Source organism: Fukomys damarensis, unplaced genomic scaffold (genome assembly GCF_012274545.1).
Source record: "Fukomys damarensis isolate Sample0158 unplaced genomic scaffold, DMR_v1.0_HiC HiC_scaffold_19, whole genome shotgun sequence".
NCBI lineage: Eukaryota > Metazoa > Chordata > Mammalia > Rodentia > Bathyergidae > Fukomys > Fukomys damarensis.
In genome coordinates, this window is record NW_022900931.1 from 54,598,118 (window position 1) to 54,617,178 (window position 19,061).

At 41.8% G+C, this 19,061-nt stretch overlaps 2 protein-coding genes across 8 annotated transcripts in view; one reads left to right on the forward strand and one right to left on the reverse strand.

Annotated features, from left to right (window-relative positions):
- Positions 1 to 18,474, forward strand: part of Tdrd12 (tudor domain containing 12) — a 71,769-nt gene extending 53,295 nt beyond the window's left edge. For 4 of the 7 annotated variants that reach the window (XM_010640981.3, XM_033765713.1, XM_033765712.1 and 1 more), the window contains 10 exons: positions 3,931 to 4,118; positions 4,875 to 5,085; positions 6,681 to 6,773; positions 9,045 to 9,217; positions 14,016 to 14,152; positions 15,110 to 15,173; positions 15,261 to 15,374; positions 15,456 to 15,609; positions 15,691 to 15,766; positions 16,329 to 18,474. In XM_010640981.3, coding sequence (XP_010639283.1) covers positions 3,931 to 4,118; positions 4,875 to 5,085; positions 6,681 to 6,773; positions 9,045 to 9,217; positions 14,016 to 14,152; positions 15,110 to 15,173; positions 15,261 to 15,374; positions 15,456 to 15,609; positions 15,691 to 15,766; positions 16,329 to 16,420 — 1,302 coding nt within the window. In that variant the 3' untranslated portion in view covers positions 16,421 to 18,474. Of the gene's footprint in view, positions 1 to 3,930; positions 4,119 to 4,863; positions 5,086 to 6,680; positions 6,774 to 9,044; positions 9,218 to 14,015; positions 14,153 to 15,109; positions 15,174 to 15,260; positions 15,375 to 15,455; positions 15,610 to 15,690; positions 15,767 to 16,328 lie in introns of those variants that run through there. The other 3 variants (XM_033765715.1, XM_033765716.1, XM_033765717.1) reach the window with 3 other exon arrangements.
- Positions 18,475 to 18,534: 60 nt separating this feature from the next.
- The window catches only part of Slc7a9 (solute carrier family 7 member 9), a 31,987-nt gene continuing 31,460 nt past the window's right edge, over positions 18,535 to 19,061 (reverse strand). Inside the window, exon 14 of the mRNA XM_010640969.3 lies at positions 18,535 to 19,055. The gene's annotated coding sequence lies outside the window, so the exon portion shown is untranslated. The remainder of the gene's footprint in view (positions 19,056 to 19,061) is intronic.

Genomic DNA, 19,061 nt, shown 5'->3' on the forward strand with positions numbered 1-19,061 from the left:
CCCTCACAGTATTCACCTTCACTTTGAGCACACTTACCCTGTTCTTGTCACTTTCTGAAGCATTTTTAAAAATCCTCTTTCATGATTAACTTTAGTGGCAGCTTTGATGTCCTGAGTCTGTTCATAACATTTACCTTTCATGGTTTCTTTAACTTTGAGGAAGAGCCAGACATCCCACTGTGCCAGAGCCAGTGGATGAGGTGAATGAGGATGCACCATAATATTTTTATGACTTTGCCTTTTTGTTGGATAAAAGCAGCATTCAACATATTTTTGAAATCTCATAAAGACATGCTAGAGGACTTCCACACTCCTTCAGAAAGTGGCAAGAATGGTAGGATAAGTGTGTCTGAAGCAAGGGGAATATTTTAATGGGGATTAATGGTAATGTATCTTACACTGTAATAATTTTTTTGTGGTACTGGAGATCAAACTCAGAACCTTGTGCTTGTTGAGGCAGGCAGGGCACCACTGAGTTTGATCCCCAGCCCTCACTGTAATAAATTTTAAAAATTTAAACATTCACTATATATTTTCATAGCACTTCATGTGCTGTTGAGCATCTTTTATATACTTATATGCCATCTGTATGTATTCCGTATTGAAAAAAAATTTTTTTCAAACTTGGGACCTTTTGCTTGCAAGGCAGGAAGTGGAACCACTGAGCTAAATCTCTGGCCCTCCATTGAAAATTTTTTAATTGGTTTTCTTATTGTTTTGTTTTATTTCTGTGGTGCTAGGTTTGAACTCAGAGCCTTAGGCATTCCAGGCAAGTGCCTTACCACTGCGCTACACCCCTAGCTTTCTTACTGTTTGAAAAGTTCTATGTTTTGGATAAAAGTTCTTGGTCAAATGCTACATGTTCTGCAACACTTTTCTTCCCATTTTTGGCTTGTCTTTTTCATTTGCTTTATGGTATTTTTTGTAGAGTGTGAGGTTTTTAAATTTTAATGAAGATAGGTTACTTGTATTTTTTATATTATGGATTTTACTTTGGGCATTATATCTTAAAACATCAACATCTGGGTGTAGTAGCATATACTTATAATCCCAGCTACTTGGAAGCTGAGGCAGGAGGACAAAAAGAATAGGGATGTATCTCAGTAATAGAAAGAAGTCATTGCCAAACCCAAGTTCACTTAGATTTATTCCTGTGTTATCTCCCTCATCTGCTGTTCTTTTAGGCTACATGGGGATATTTTGTCAATTACTGTTGTAAGTTATATGCCTGAGTTCTGCTTTTACTGTCTGTTGCTGTTTCTCTTCATGTTGGCATTCAGACAAAAAGTAACTGGTATTCACTGTTGCCACCTTACCAAGACCACCCCCTCCCCCTGCCCTGCTACCAAATCTCTGAAATCTCTTGTTTTTTAATCAGCTATATTGAGGAATAGTTTACATACAGTAAACATGGCTAATTTCATTTGTATAGTTTGCCAGGTTTTGATAAATGTGTATAGCCATTTAATCACTACCACTGTCATGATACAAGCATTTCCATCGCCCCATAAAGGCCCCTCGACAGTGTCCCTTGCTCCACACCACCATCCCTCGTAATCCCGATCTGCTTTGTTTCATGATAGTTTTGCCTTCATTAGCATTTTATATTCATGGAATCATGCAGTATGTGGTTTTTTAGTCTGATTTCTGTTCTTCGGTATAATACTTTTGAGATTCATATATGTTCTTTTCATTACTGAATAATATTTCATTATGCAAATATATAGTACCATAGTTTGTTTACAGGTTAGTGAGGATTTGGGTTGTTGTCAGTTTCTGTCTGCTTCAAGCATTTGTGTTATAAGTCTTTTTGGACATACATTTTCATCTCTCTTGAATTAGACCTAGGAGTAGAATTGCTGGGTCATAGAAGTGTATGTTTATGAGAAACTGTCAGTTTTCTAAAGTGCTTGTACCATTTTTACATTCTCACTAGCAAAACATTTGGAAATCTAGTCAGTCCATATTCTCATTAGTACTTCAGCCATCCTGTTTCACTGATATCTTATTTGCAATTCCCTAGTAATTAAGGATCTTGAGCATCTTTTCTTTTTACCACATTATTTATGGGCTCTTTATATCTCTTATGAGATCTCTGTTCAGATTTTTTTTCTGCAGTACTGGGGATGGAACATAGGGCCTTTGCACTGAGCTATATCCCCAGCTCTTTTTTATTTTTGAGACAAGGTTTCACTAAATTGCTGAGTTGCCCAGACTGGGCTCAAATTTATGAATTGTTGCTTCAGTCTTCTAGAGTGTTGGGATTATAGGTGTGTACCACCACAACCTGTTTCTTGCCTATTTTTTAATTTGTTTTTAATTTTCTTTGTCAAATTTTAAAGAGTTTTTTTACATATTCTGGGTGCTCTATGTCATATATGTGCATATATTATATGTATATAAACTATATTTTCTCTCAATGGCAGAGCAAAACTTAATTTCTATGAGATGGAGTTTATTTTTTGTGCTTTTCATGTTATAAGAAAACTTTGCCTACTCTGAGGTCACAGATTTTTTCATGTTTTTTTCTATAAGCTTTATGATTTTGCATTTAGGTCTATAACTACTTTTTGCTTGATGCAAGCTGGGGCACAAGGCTTAGTCTCATGGATAATCAGTTGCTCCAGCATCATTTACTATAAAGACCTTCTCTTTGCCCTTAATCACATTGGCTCCTGTGATGTAAACTGGGAAACTACCTATGTGGATTCTGAGTTCTTGACTTTGTTTCTCTGTCCTTATACCATACTGGTTTGATTACTGTAGTGGTATAGTCTTGCAAACTGGTAGGTAAGTTTTCCATTTTTGCCTTTCTTCAGTATTTTTCTATTTTTTACATAGTCATATAAAATTTTACACTTGTAAGCCTATTGGGACTTTCGATTGATGTTGCATTGAGTCTGTAGGTTAATTTGGGGAGAATTAACATTTTAATCAGATCAAGACATCTAGTCTATTAATGCTCTAAATCATCTTTAATTTCTGTAAGCATTGTGTTACCGCTTTTAAGTAATAGGTGTCGTATTTACTATATTAAAGTTAATTTAAATTTTGGGGTGCTATTGTTAATACTATTTTAAGCTACCTTTTCTTTCTTTTTTTTTTTTTTTTCAGGCAGGGTCTCACTGAATAGTTCAGGCTGGCATTGAACTTACAATGTAGCCCAGGCTGGCCTTGACTAAACTCATGGTGCTCCTCCTGCCTCAGCCTCCCAAGTGCTGGGATTACAGGCGAGTGCCACCATGCCTGGCTAGGCTATCTTTTCTAACTGTTTTAGAAATTTACTTGGTTTTTATATTCTGCAGTAATAACAAGCTAAATTATTTATTTGCAAAGGTCAAAGGGAGAGGGATTGAAACAGACACTCTAAGTTTACACAGTTAAGGTAGAGCTTTTCTAGCACATAGGACTTCTGGTGTTTAATCCAGGAAAGTGTCCTGTACACCAGGATGAGTAGGTCACTAAGTCTGAAGGCCTAATGCTGCCCCACCCTTCTGTGAAGAACATCCAGTCCACAGGCTTCCTTTCACTGCCTCCTTTCTGCTGTGTGTAATGCCTTTTTATATACTAATGCTGTACAGGGGGACTGTCAAGGCTGAGGCCCCTTATCCTGGCACACACAGGCTTATCATTTGGGAAATACAGGTGTAAAAAGAATCCCCAACTCTATTTTTTATTATGAGATGGAGGTTTTGCTAAGTCACTAAATTGTCCAAGCTAGATTTGAATTTGGCAGTCCTCCTGCTTTAGCTTTCCACAGTGCTGGGATTATAAGTGTATACCACCAGTATCCTTCCCTAACTTATTTTTAAAAGCCCTGTTGTCATGCTTTGGATTCTTAGGTTAGGTGCATTTTCTGCAAACACAGTGTATGTACATCTTTGTTTTAAGTTGTTTGTTTTCTGGATATCTTTATTGTTTGTATTTCAGATAATACCTTGTTATATTTCAAATGCAACAAATTATTTTGGTCGCATAATTGATAAACATGTGGATCTTTATGCAACTCTTAATGCTGAAATGAATGAGTATTTTAAGGATTCTAGTAATAAAACAACTGTTGAGAAGGTGGAAAATTTTGTATTGTATGGATTAGAAGAAAAAACGTCTTTTCACAGGTAAAATATCTGTCTGTCTGTCTCATCTCTAAAGCTGTGAGGCATGAGGTATTTCCAGTAGTGTTGCATACCTCTTTTCGCTCTTGGCCCTTGACTGAATGTGTGCACCTTATTCCTGGCCCCTCCTGGGAGGGTGGTGTGGCATAGTATATACCCCAGACCTCTGGTATAAGGTGCATGGGACACCACCCTGGCTCCTGAGCACTGAGCATGACAGTAGAGCAAACCCAGACATTTATTGAGTCGGCATTTTATGCAACATACACATGCCTCTGTGATCCATTTAACTCTTAACCAAATTCCTGTAAAACAGGCAGTGTTGATAAGCAGCCTGAGTTGTGGAGAGGGTTACGTTCTATAAGTTGTTGAAGCTCAGCTCAGTGGGTGGCACAGTCAGTGTGCCCTGCCTGACCCATGTGCTTGTTGCACCTACTTTTCTGAATCCACACCCAGTGCTCCTGGTTACTGCCTTGAATTGGAAATTGTGAAACTTTACTTTGCTATGTTTTTATAAAGATAAAGAATGGGATAAAGAGAGTTACAGAGTTACTCACTTCAGAAGTACTATCTGCTTTATCCTCCTGTATACTTTTACCAGCCATTAAGAGCTCTTAAAGGCCCTAGTTTTTTATATTCCAAATGGAGAGTAAAACCAATTCGGTGTGGGAGTCTTTTGTATATTTTCTGTTTTATGAGTAAGTTGAGCCAAAGATGATTTCCTGTTTTAGAATTGCTGATTCCACAGTTGTTCTCCAGGGTCCAACTGTTAGAGATGAGCCCACAAGAAGATTCATGGGGCCTGGACAGTGTCCTGGTGAAATTCATAGATGAAGGTAGGATTGGACTGGTCACTACAGACCAACTATTGCATCTCCCTGAGAACTTCAGTGCTCTTCCCCCACAGGCTGTGGAGTTTATTGTCTGCAGAGTGAAACCAGCTGATGATGAGATGGAATGGAATCCGAAGGTGAGTCTCCTTGGGTTTTTTATGTTTTGCTGACTTGTAGAGTATATTTAACCCAGAACCTATACAGAATTTGGGCTTGCTTGAATTTAGAGCATTGAATTTGGGCTTAGCTTTATGCTTTAGAGTGCAGTCTGCTTAGGTCCCTGCTTGTGCAGAATGGTACTGACTGCCACCTTGCATGGAACCCTAGTACTGGTATAACACAGGAGTCATGGTGAAATAAACTGGCTGATAGCTTATGGGAAGAAACAGTGTGAGCACCTACAAAAACGGGTCCCAAAGTGGAGATAGAAGTGGTGGCTGCTTTCTGGAGTGCCCAAGAGTTCTGTTGGGGTAAGAGTGGACAAGGAAGGGAAGATGGAGGCTAAAAAAGCTTCCAAAGGAAGGCACATTCCTGTGGCATCACTAGGATGTCACCAGCCAGCAGGGATAGATAAGGCACTAATGGTGGAGACATTGCCTGTGCCAGGACATGGGCCACAGAGTCGTCCCATGTGGGCTCATGTGCTACCAGAGTGGGTGGGGGAACCTGACAGACAACCCTGCTCATCACTGAAACAGTGAGTCCTGTTGATAATCATGCTCCTGTTTCTCCAAGGGAAAGTTAAATATTGTGGATGCTGATTGATGGGACATAAAACCATTACAATTAGCAAAGTAAAATTAGTTTGTGTTATAAATAAGTTTAGGCACTGCCCGGGAAATAAACAAGTGATTATCTCCAGGATAAACAATCTTGCTGTTGTAGGTTTAGTAAAAATACCCTTTTTTCAAAATATAGTCTTTACTTTTGTCATGTGAGGTTTTTTCTGAGAGGCCATTGTGTGCCAGGTCCCATGCTGGGTCTGGGTGTGTAACTATCAGCTAGAAGGTCGAAGTCCTTGTCCTAAAGAAACTTTTGGTCTGTAAAGATGCCTGACTGCAGTGTTCTTTGAAATGTAGCCTTCTGTAGAAATGGGGACATGTTGTCCTGTGTATGTTCTCCCAGATTCACTTACAAGAGTTCAAGGAGGGTGGAAACAATCTCATGAAAATGGCTGGCTCCCTCCTGCTCTGCTTTATTGGTGTTTAAATGCTCATGAGACATTGTTCAGGCAGTCTCACTATTGTGGCCCTAGATGAGAGGAAACAGCAATGCACTTGGCCCTTTGGTTCCCCTGTTTCTGGCTGTAGTGGCTCCCTAGTACCTAGTGATGTTCTCTGGAGCAGCAGGAACAACCTTCACTCCTTCACTTCCACTGAGCTTTAAAGGAAATAAACATTTATACTCTAAAGATAGGTTGATAGTTGGTGGAGAAGAGAGCACCATGTCCACAATGGAAACACTTCTTGGGATCACAAGGCTCAGACCCTCACCTGGCCTTGGAACTTGCTAGCAGGAGACCTTGAGCAAGCTGTGGTGCCTTTCCACCTATCCTTGTTAATAAACTCCACTGTTACCCACAGCAAGGAAAGGGGTGGATGCCTCCCTAACCTTTAGGGTTGTTGTGAAGCTCAGGTGAAATGCAGGAATATTTTGCAAAGTATACAGTATTATACAGAATTAAGGTTTATTTTTTTGTTAAAGTTTCAAAAAATAACAAGTGCTTTTTCAGGTTACTAGGTACATTCATCATAAAATTGTTGGAAAATTGCATGATGCAAAGGTGGTGTTGGCTTTGGGAAATACAGTTTGGATTGATCCAATGGTAGGTATGCAGGTTTCCTAAGAAGTTATTTTGAACAGGCCACTAAAATGATCCAGATTATTCTGATATGTTTCACTGCTTATTTGGTACTCTGTTACGGAGAGGTGTTTTTCACATTATTTGTGTTATTAATTTTGTTGTGGGTTTAGTTTATTTGATGGATTGTTTTATATTGTAACCAAGCACACATATGCATTTGTGTATGTGATGTCATGCTCTTACACATACACAACTGAAGTTTTGCGAAACTTTCCTTGCTACCTCTGTCATTCTCTAATATTTATAATTCTGTTCTACTTTTTTCAAGCATCGATCATGATCATTAAGTTGATTTCACAGCCCACTGTCCATAATACTAAACAGAGGCCCTAGGCCAATGACTGCTAAATAGTGCCTGTATTTTCTAGTTTTAAATGAACCTAAAGACCTTGGACATGCTGGGTAATCCTGAGGATTCCAGTCCTTGGGCACTAAAAGATAGTGATATGTTCACGTTCACTCATCACATGTTTATTGAGCACCTGTGAGCAGAGCAGCTGAGGCCCCTTTACTGGAGCAGTAGGGGTGGAGAGTATGACATAGGATATGGGCTCGGGACCTCTATCTGTACCATGCTGGCACTGTCCCTTTTCCACTTGTGCCACTAGAACTCTACTTTTCAATGCAAGGTTTTGCTGTATTAGATGAATCTTAATTATAAGATATAAAGGAATTCAGTTCAGTTAAATGAACTATTTTGCTGAAAGTTATTTGTATAAGGGCAGTATCAGTCTAAGATTTAAGAATAAGAGGAAGCAAGGCATGATGGCACAAATCTGTAATTCCAGCACTTGGGAAGCTGAGACAGGAAGATCACTGAGAGTTCATGGCCAGTCTGGACTACATAGTGAGTTCAGGGCCAACCTGCACTACAAAATGAGACAGTGTCTCAAAAAAAAGAATAAGAAGGGCTCTCTCCTCTCTCCTGTCTCTATTCTTTTCTCTCTCTTCCCTCTCTCCTCTCCCTAACCTGCCTTCCCTAATAAAATCTCCTGTCGGAAAAAAAAAAGAATAAGAGGAGAAAATGGTTTTTAGAAAAATACAGATTATCAGTGTGCATAAGTAGAGTGATAAAAGGGTCTTAGTTGATGTAGACATCAGTATTACAGTTGCTCTTTATTGGAGAAGAAAAGTGGAAATTTGAATTAGGCAGGAGTTTTTAATACTATAGCTCAGAGAATGGAACAAAAAAAACTCACCTTTCAAATGTGTTTCCATGGCTACAAAGTATGTAACAGTGCCTCCTGGCACCTTGGAGGTTAACAGACTCCAGCCACCCCTACTTCTTCCTACACAACAGGGCCATTTGCCTGTCAGGGAAAATTGTAGCTGGAGTTTGTACTTTGTTTTGAAAGGAAGCATGCAGTGTGTCTCTTTATGTCTAGCTTCTGTGACTCAGAATTTCCTATGCAGTTCTGCTATACCAAGCCCAGCTCCCTGTCCACTTTGAGCGACATGCTTTTCTGTCCATTCCAGATGGGATTCATGCCCAGGGTTCACTCTGGAAGGTGCCCATCAGGCTAGCCTAGCCCACTCCTGCCCACCATGAAAGGGACACTCCTATATTTCCCCTCCATAGAAGTCAGACTCTTGCAGATTTTCATGGTTTACTTAATATTATATAAATTAAAATGAATGAGAATGTTTTGGTTACAGAAAAGAAAATTGGAGTAAATCGTCCAGAACACAGGATTTAGGATCTTGACACAAGCCCTTTCTAGGAACAGGAGGACTCTGAGCTTTAGGATCTCCCTTGTTAATAGAAGTAAAAGTAATGGAGTAAGAATCAAAATCACAATTTTCTTTCAAGTTGTAGCATTATAGGTAGGTCTGGATTGAGGATTTTTATTCCCACACCTGCTTGTATTTTTGCAAGTTGGGACTGGGTTTTGGGTGGTTCTGTTGTAACTTCAGTGGTGACGTAAGCAGATGCTACAATGGAAAACTCTTGTGCACTGTGCCATATTCCACAGTGCATCACAGAGAGACACTTGAGGGCATTCATGGTTCAATTAAAAAATCAAAGAATGGCCAGGCATAGTGATTCACCTCTGTGATCTCAAGTACTTAGGAGGCTGCAGCAGAAGGATCAAAAGATCACGGATACCCTAGGTAACCTAGTGAGATTCTGCCTCAAAAAACAAAAAGGTCTGAGGCTGTAGTGAAGTGGTAGAGCAAATTACTGGGAATAAGGTGTGACTCCTGCAGACATTGTTTTTTCTTTGATTCAAGGTACATGTTACAAAACTTTCAAATTTGAGAACTTCTGTTGTTGATTATAATGTGCGAGCTGAAATTTTGTCCATGGGAATGGGCGTTGATAATTCAGAACATGTAGAAGAACTAAAAAAACTATACAAAGGAGCTAAAATGCCAACTTCTGAAGAAGGCCTAAACCAAACCCCGTAAGTGCATTTCTGCCTCCTGTCAGGAGAGTGGTCCTATTTTATGGAAATACAACTCCCAGGTATGAGGTGCAGTGTGTGTACTTGTCGCCATCACTCAGCTCTGCTGATCACCAGGATCTTACTTTATCCGTACCCCAACCCTCCCTGAAGTTTTTGATAGACTATTATTAAACAAATCTCAAGTATATAATTTCCCTATATCTTACAGAAAGAACTTCTGTTAACTAGTTTTGACACATAGCACACATACAGAAAAGTGTGTGCATTCCAAGTGTAGTTTGATTAATTTTAAGAGCACACTTGGAAAACCAGCCCCACACCAAGAAGTGACATGACTCAGCCACCTCTATCACCCTCCCAAAAAGAACCATTCTCCTGCCATGGAAAAGCATAGCTGGGGTTTGTACCTTGTACTTTATTTGCAGCGTGTCTCTCTCATGTTTAGCTTTGGTGACTCAGCATTGCCTGTACAATTCATCCACACTAGGCATGTAGCTGCCTAATGTCCCTTTGTCTGTGTGTACTCTAATTGTTGACCCATTCTGCTGTTGACTTGGGAAACTTGGGTTGGGGCTACTTTGGGTAATGACGCATTAGGTATTCTTCTATGTATCTTTTGGTCATCTCATGGAGTGGAATCGCTAAACCATTGTTAGAGCCCTGCCCCACCTGCTTTCCAAAGTGGTTTTCCCAGTTTACACACCCCTCAGCAGGAATATGAGCTGTATCAGTATATGAGATTTGAGTGTGTGAATGTATGAGAGACTGTGAAGTCCTTCTGAGAGGGTGTACTGGTGATCCCAAAGTGGGTGATGGCATGGAATGTTTGTCCTGGAAGGATTTGTACGAAGAACTAATCAGAAAGAAAAATACAGACTTTGCTAGGAGCAAAAGACTTGAGCAGCCATTTTGCAGTATTCAGTTGCAGTATGAAACAGTGCTCAAGCTCGTTCATCAGCAGGGAAGTACATATTAAAGCCATGCTGAGTAATACCACCACAGCCCCACCTGGAAGGGGAAATAAGAAGGGCAATCTCAAGTGTTGGTGAGGATGTGGAGGGACCGGCTTTTACAAGTATACACAAATACACCTACTGGAGTCCCTGCTTTGACTTCTTTTGGCTATTTGATCAAAGCAGAATCGGGTCACATGGTGATTCTGCGTTTGACGAGCCACCACAGAATTGTCCATACCAGCTGCCCAATAGTTTAGCGTGGTGACTTCAGCTTCTCCACACGATCACCTAGGGATCAGCCCAAGATGAAAGCTCTGGGGGCTCTTCTGAGCACGCTTCTTACCTCTGCATTTGCGGAGTTCTCTGAACTGTGGAGCTGCTTTGACCTCCAGCTTTTCCTCCAGGCCTCAGAGGTCCGTCTTGTGTGCCCTCCTGTCATCATTGGGCTTGGCATCAGTGGGTCTGTTGTGCTTTGCAGCTTTTAGGAGCATGTGCACCACTTTTCTTGCCTGGGACAAAGAGACGAGCACCTTTCACAGTCCTCCAGGTGTCCCCTAGGCAGATGGGACCAGACGCACACAGTAACTTGCCAGTGAAATCTACTCTGCTCCCTCCGGTGTGAGTAGGGACAGAAACCAGGTTGCTTCCATCTGAGGACGAGGCCAAGCTAAGGGGGTAGGGCAAGGGCAGTCCATGGAGCAGAATTGTCCTGTGTATTTTTAAATGCTGTAAACCATTGTCTTAGGCATTTCTTGATTACAGCACACTTTCAGCTGTTTTCACACAGTGTCTCCAATTAGGCTTCTCAGCTCTGGTTGTATTCTGACATTTCTGTGAGGGACATGAGGTTGGAGCTGCCCAAGCCATCATTTTTCTGTGTGTATCTTCATAGCAAGATGCTGGGACATTTTTTCAGTCTAACTTTGTTCTACTTGACCAACTAACAGATAAATTAATTGGTAAATACTTGGAATTGGAATACCATTAACTGAAGTTTAGTTTTACAATTCACTTAAGTATGGTGGCACATGTCTGTAATGCCAACGCCCTGAGAGACAGAGGCAGGAAGACCCCAAATTGAAAGCCAGCCTGGGGCAACTCAGTGACACTGCAAGATTCTGCCCCAAAATAAAAAAGGTTGGGGATTTAGCTCTGTGGAAAGGCCCTGGGTTCAACCCCAGTACAACAATAATAGTAATAATAATACTAAGAAGAATTACTCACTTGGTCAATGAGTATTTAATAAATCCCTCCTGAGAACTCAGTAGGGAAACAGACAAACAGCCCTCCCTTAAAGGGGGCTAGGTTTTAGTGGAGAGATGAACACATGGGTAGAATATGTACACTGGGTCAGATGGCTGTAGATGAGATGAAATAGTTAAAGCAGGAGGGAATATGGGGAGCTGGGTCTGGCGAGGGATAGAGCACAGGTGGAGGTGAGGCATGACCATAATGGGTTGTGAGAAGCCTCCTGTGGGCAGAGGGAGGCCTGGGAATGAATTGTAGGATCAGGAGGAAGAACTGAGCCTGGAGCAGCAAGTGAGAGAGAAAAGGACTCGTGTAGGTCAGAGAGGCTGTGGGGTGAGCTCTTGCTGGACCCTGTGGCTGATACAAGGAAGTTGCTGTCAGGGTTTGGAACAGAGGAATAATTGTCAAAGGACAGCTTGTGGCTGCTGTGCTGGGAATAACTGGAGTGGGGGTTGGGGATACACACTGTGGCCAGAGGGCAGACAAGATGGCATGGGGAGAAGCAGCTGGTGCTGGGTTGTGACCTGAGACTGGAACACAGGGCTTTCCAGGTCCGCCAGATTTGTAGTGAGAGATGGGGGCACTGTAGCAGACAGGAGATTGGCCAGGGCTCCAACAGAGTGAGCAGGCAGGTGGTGGGGCTGAGAGGTGGGACCTGCTGTTGTGCAGCAAGAGCCTGAGAAGGTACAGCCAGCTGCCTGTGAGGGAGCCTGAGAGAGGGCCGCTCTGGATGGGAGGCACAAGAGGAGCTGTGTCAGCAGCTGCCACTGGCCATATGAAATGAGGACCCAGCAAAACACTGGGTTTAGTGATGTTACCGTTGGTGACCCTGAAAGATGCTTAAATTGCAGCAGGAAATAAGGGTATTTAGAAGAACCTGGCAAAGATGAAAATGATTTGTAGTCTGAAGTTCTTGTTTTGTTTGTTTCACTGGAGATTGAAACCAGGGCCTTTACACTGAGCCATACCCCAAGCTCTTTTTTGTTGTGAGACAGTCTTACTACATTGCCCAATCTGTGCTCAGACTTACCATCCTCCTGTCTTCAGCTCGCATCTGTGCCCAGCTTAGTCTGAAGTTTTTTAGTTTTCTGTGTTATTAGGTATTTGTGGAATTAGGATACCAGCTGGTTTCTGTACACTTCTGGTCTAAATTTCCTCCTACTTATGAGATACTCTCTTTTTTTTTATGAGATATTCTTTTAACAGTGCACATACCAGAGCTTGGAGGAAGCAGTTTAGGGATGGCACTTTCAAGGATACTTTGAGTCAGGAGGAGCAGAGCTGGCAGAGGAGCATCCAGTAAGGAGGTCAGCTGTGGAAGAAGAGGAGGAGGCAGCCTGGGGGTGGGGTGCTCTGTCCTCTGCTGTTTGGGGAATGCTGTGATCAGGTTAAAAGACAAAGGTCAGAAGTCCCCTGGGAGATGCATTAACTAACACGCCCTCCTCAGGATGCACTGTGATCTTGAAATTGAGTGGTGGTGCCTGTGTCTGTACAAGTTTGCTTGTTTAGGCTTGAAGCACCAAGGAAAAGATGCACAAAAAATCAATTATATTTCCACCCTTAAAGAAGGGAACTGGATTCCTGGGAAATGGATGTAAGGTAGATTTCATCATATAGACATTTTTATTTACTTTTAAGATATTTAGCTGGGTCGCCTGCAATCTCAGCACTCACAGACGCTGAGGCATGAAGAATGTGAGTTCAAGGTCAGCCTGGGCAACATACCAAGACCCCATCTTTATTAAAAAAAAAAAAAAAAAAAAAAAAACCCGATGTGCAAGTATAACTCAGGAGTGGAGTATTTCTCTTTTTATTTCGTACCTGGGATTGAACTTTGGGCCTTGCACTTGCAAGGCAGGCAGCCGAACCACTGAGCTAAATCCCCAGCCCTGGAGTAGAGTATTTCCTGCCATGCATAAAGCCCTGGCTTCTTTGCCTAGCACTGCAAAAGAAAAACTCAACATGATTATGGTGGTTATGTGGTCCACAAAGCAAAAGAATAATGTAATGTAAGAAAATTTTTAAAGAATTAAGCTGAATTTTGTGTACCGAGAGGAAGTAATCTCCAGCTAGATATTATGAAATGAAGAGCAGCACATTTAATTTAGTAGGTTGCTGTGTGTTTAAGAACATGTGTCTTATCTGTTATAGGTAGAAAGACATAAATAGTAGTATTTGCTTTTTCAAACAACATTTCTAGAAGTTGACCCTGATGGTAATGGGATGGTCTCTGAGCAAAGACAGCCTGAGAGACAAGCAGACAAGGAAGGGAAATGCCTTTTCACGTTTCCTTTTTATCCTGTTTGAGATGAAGTAGCGGTGTTGCTGCGCTCAAAAGTTCAGTGAATTAGGAAAGAAAATTACTTTAGTAAATAAGCAAATTCTTTTCCTTTATAATCCCTGTCTGTTATTAACCAAGTGCTTGATGCACAGCCCAGCAGTGAGCAAAGCTGGTTGGCCCTGTCCCACCCTCAGTAAGTCAGTCATCAACTTCAGGGTCACAAACACCTCAGTATTACTGCCTGCCATCCCCCTCATTTGCTGCAGCATCTCTGGAAGTCCCAGAGTTAATCACTGCATCTTCTGTCCAGGACACCTCCCACGGTATCTCCTTCATCTCCGATGGTGTCAGCAGAAGATACCACTTGTCTCCAGGGAGTGAAGCAAGAGAACTGTGGTGCAGAAAGAGGGACTGACTCTGAGACAAAGTCAGAAAACTCAACATCCGGTTGGTACTTCTTATTTCAAGATGGTTAATTAAATCATTCGTGTTTGGAGAGTTTCTTACGTTTAGCCTTTACTTTAGATGAAATGCAGAGATGACACAGACTGACATCACTTAGCTGTTCTGTTCCTGCTTAGACAATTCAGTGACATTTTTTTTTTTTTGCAGCTGTTTTCCATTTTTGTTATTTGAAGCATAGTGTATAGCTGGTAAAGTGAGATGTGTGTAGCTCATCAGGGTCTGTGCATGTGCACCTGTCCCTTAGTCATGCCTGGAACATGCTGTTGAGGGTTTCCAGGACCCTCCATGGTACCACTTTCTGAGTCCAGTAACCATAAGTTTCCCTGAATTGGAAGCATGCAGTATACTCTTGTGGCCAGTCAACATTGTGGCTATGAAATTCTTCTGGATTACTACAAGTAGCCATAGGTTTTGAATTGCTAAGTTGTATTAGCAATATATAGTCCTTCACTTAGGACTGTTGTAGTCAGAGTAGCTGTGAACATTGTTGTTAAGGTTTTGGATGGTAGCCTTTAACATCTCAGATTGCAGGGATTCAGTTGTGTTATCTTAGAAAATGAGTGTTCTGCATTTGTTCCTGCAGCATGGTGTCTGTATCCTAGAAGTTGTCTTTGGCACTGTCCTGACAGGTTGAGACAGAACAAAGAAGCCTGGGCATTTGTATCCCATTGATAGTCATAATGTAGTTCCTCTCCAAAGAGTAACTGTACTTCCCTGATTGTTTAATACTTGTTAAAGCTCATTTTTATTTTAAAATGTTATGTTAATATAACTGAATGATGTGCACTTTTTCTCTTTTCAATTGAGTATTTGGTTTATTATGAAATCTATATTTTTGCATGAGTAATTTCTCATCTGAAAATTGGATAAAATGTAAAAAAGTTTATATGTACATATCTGTATCTATATGTTATGTAAAAATATTTGATTTTTTTACAGAAACTTTATCTGAAAACCCTGAAGATATTTCTGCTAATAGAACATTGCAGCCACCCCTGAAAAGGTATGTCTGTCCATTGCTGGAGCACCTGCTACTCCACTAGGACTAAACATTGGTAATGTATAAACAAGCCTTTCTCTTCCTTTCTAGCTTCCACCCACAAATAAAGTGGTTCCAAAAAGATGATGCTGTTATCCTTAAGATAAGAATAACGAATATAAAGGATTACAAATGTAAATACTTTAGCGATAGAGTGATTTTCAGGTAAGTTTGTGTGTATCTAATTATAAAGTAAAATAATTTCCAACATTTAGCAGTTGACTTTGTTTCTGTTTATAAACCTAGTGCATGGGTGGGAGACAAATTTTACTTGGCTGATATGGAGCTGCAGGCCAACGTCATAAAAGAAGACTGCAAGTGCATAATTACAAATGACGAGCCTGTTATTACGCTCCCAAAAGAGAAAAGGGGATCCTGGCGTGGCTTACTCCGACAGAAGGTACGTTGTGATCTGTGGTTCACTGGTCTTCACATGTGGCTGTTATATCTGCTCACTTATGTAAACTGTTGTATTGAACAGAATCCTAATGTGACTTTTGACTTTGACCACTGGGAAGAAGGTGATGAGGACAGAGAGGAAGGCCTCTTCTCAAAAGGTGAGATGGGAAGGGCCCTCTCCCTGGAGGGAGGATCCTGAATCTAGGGTGGGAGGGAAGGGCTGTCAGTTTATCTTAGGGATTCAGAATCTGTGGAAATGGGCTGTTTGTGGAAAGCTGTTAGAAATTTCCTTCTTTGTGGTTGATTTTGGTACTAAATGTTCTGGTAAGAGGACTTAGCAATCTACATCTTCTTATAACACTTTTACACATAGTCCTTCTAAGGGAATAATTTATTTGTAAGCAGACAAATTTTACCTGCTTGTTTCTTTTTGTTTGCTTGTTTGGTAGTTCAGTCTGGCTTTGAACTCACTGTGTAGCCCAGGCTGGCCTCAAACTCAAGGCATTACCCCTGCCTTAGTCTCAAGTGCTGCTATTACAGGCATGCTCCACCACACAACCCCTACTTGCCAATTTCTTGCCTAAAATACTGAAAATATAAAGTAAGTTACAAGGTAGAGCTAGAATCCGAGAGACATTTTCTGCATTGAGCAAAATACAGGGGGTGGGGAGATTTACTAATCTATACTTAATATTTTAAAATAATATCTAACTCTTCTAGTTTTAAGTTCTAAAAACCTGTCCTGCAAAATGGCCAAGGTGGTTGAAGACGGTGACACCTCTTCAGATGGTGACGGAAGTGAGAGCGAATGAAAGTGTCATTGAAACCTTGAAGAGCAGCCAGAGGACTCTGAGCAAAAATGGAAGTTGCTAAGTGACTGGAAGTTAGGAAGGCAAGCAGTCATAGCCAAGCCTTTTTTCAGCTAAAAGATAAGGTTCTACTGCGTGTTGCCTTGTGGCACTTGGATGGACAATGCTGAGAAATTCTTAGAAATATTTCTGAGAAAAATGTTAGAAGATACAGTGATAAAGATTGATGATGATGATGATGATGATGATGATGATTGTCAAAGGAGAGTGGAAGTTAGATCTGGAATGAGAGAAGCAAAAAACACAGGCCTGGTCCAAGCCCAGGCTGCAGTGTGTATTCCCCAGTGCCACTCACACCCATCCTGACATGCTCAGGTTTGAGTGGCAGAGAGCACACCATGACACTTGAGTGACAGGTTGTACTCCCTGAAGTCTGTCCTCATGCTTTTGTCACTTAGACCTACATTTGTGTTTGGTGTATTGTTCAGAAGTTGGTCTTATGCATGTAAATGGAGGCTTCCATCTTGCAAATTCATACTCAGCAACTGCCTTACAGCCATAAGTTAGATACTTTCAACCATAAGTTAGTTGAGATTTGCACTCACTGAGTGCAGTACTAATGCTTTTACAGTTCTTAAAATATGGAGAGCTACTGAAAGGAGGAAGCTCACATCTTTTCCCAAGGACAGTGGGATGGCCTCAGTGAGACCAGCAAGACCCAGGCTTTGTAGAGGTGAAGCTTCTGGTTCCAGATAAACCCCTGGACTCAAAAAGGGACTAAGTCACTGATGAAAAACCTTCTAGAGCTTCCAGTGATATACACAGCCCACTGCAGCATGTATGCCATAGTTTTGCTACTGCTGGACTAAGGGCTCTTTTTGGCAGCTTAATGGGAATCGTACAGAGCCTGGAGGTGACCCTCAGAACACCTGTGCGGGGAGGTGAGCATCCTTGGTAAGGTTGTAGCACCTGTCACCAGATTCTTGAGAGAGTGTATATAGTTCTTGCCACTTAATGTAGGAATGCCTCGGGGTTAGCCTTGCATGTTTGGCTTTCTTTGTTGATTGAGAAAGTTGGAAATGTGAGCTGTTGGGAAATTGAAAACCTTATGCACTCAGCTGAGGCAGGAGGATCACAAGTTCAAGGATAGCCTGTGCACCTTAGCAAGACCTGTCTCCAAAAGGGCTGGTGATAATGCTCAGTGGTAGAGCGCTCCAGGGCTCAACTCCCAGCATCTCACCCCCAAAAGAAACCTCTGTGAATTTCCTCAACATCGGTTGTCAAATTCTTCTAGAAGTGGAAAAGACCACTGACAGATTGTGACTGGTGGGCACATGGCAGCATGGATGCTCAGGCTCCTGTAATCTCGCATGTGAGCCATTACTTGAACTGAGTTAAACTCATCATCACACTGCTCCCATGAGCAGGGGTGGGTCCTGCTCTGCCTCTGTTTCCTCATGTGTAAAATAAGATGCTGAGCTCATGCTCAGCCTCCCTTCTCCACAACCCATGCCCAGAGTGCTGCTGGGCAGGGATCTCATCTGCATCTGTGCAGGGACTCTTTGACAGGCATCAGAGCACTGCCCTCCAGGCGAAGGATGTGGCCCAGCCTGGCTAGATGCCAGGAACCTGGCCTTGCTCCCCTGTAACTGATTGGTTGATTGGCGGGTATCTTATGAGGAAGCAGAGAGTTCTGGTATCTGTGCTGGAAAGGTTCCACTCAGGACTCATCCTGCAGTGGAGGCCTAGAGAAGTAGCCAGGCCCCCTGAGACTTTCCTGTGGGCACCGGCTTGCTGTGCTGAGTCTCTTAGGAATAGCAATGGCATGTCCTGGAGCAGGCAGCAGTGTTGCCTGCCTGGGAGAAGACACAGTGCAGACTCTTGTGGTCCACTGACAGATACTGTGGCAGGAGTACTATAGGTTACAATCTCAACTTCTTTTTTAGACACTTCAATTTTTGGATAGTACGCTGTAGGATGTAGAAGGCTGAGTAAACAGTCACCTTTTTTTTTTTGGTTTTGGGTTTTTTGAGACAGGGTCTCACTATGTAGTTGAGACTGACCTGGAACTCACTATGTAGCCCAGGCTGATCTCGAACTCAAAGCGATCCTCCTGCCTCAGCCTCCTGAGTGCTGGGATTACAGGCGTGTGCCACCATGCCTGACTTTACCAATTGTTTTTTTATACTGCTATTAAAACATACGGGTTGCATGTCTGGGTAAATTTCTGAAATGCAAAGGAAAGTACTTTAGTGTTTGTGCTTCTAAAATTGGTCCCATTCTCCATTGTGATGTGAGTGACTTTTGTGGTGTATCAATAAAATTTCAGTGTTCTCTCAGAAATGTTACTGTTTACATTTTTTAAAACAATATATTCATTCCCTGAATGCCAGATGCAAAGTAAAATTTTATTCACTGTGCTTTCTTATGACCAAAATGCCTGTGAAGGCTGGTGGGAGCAGGCTGTGTGACCCATGATGAAGCTGACCCTTGTCACACAGGCTTCCAGTGGTTCTGGAGGGGTGAGGATTTTGGCAGTGAGGGCCTTGTTAAGCAGCCTGGCACAGACTTGCCGTATGCGTCATAGGTTAAACACAGAGGCATCAGGGCTTTTGAGGTAGGGAGAGGTCAGAGTAAACTGTAT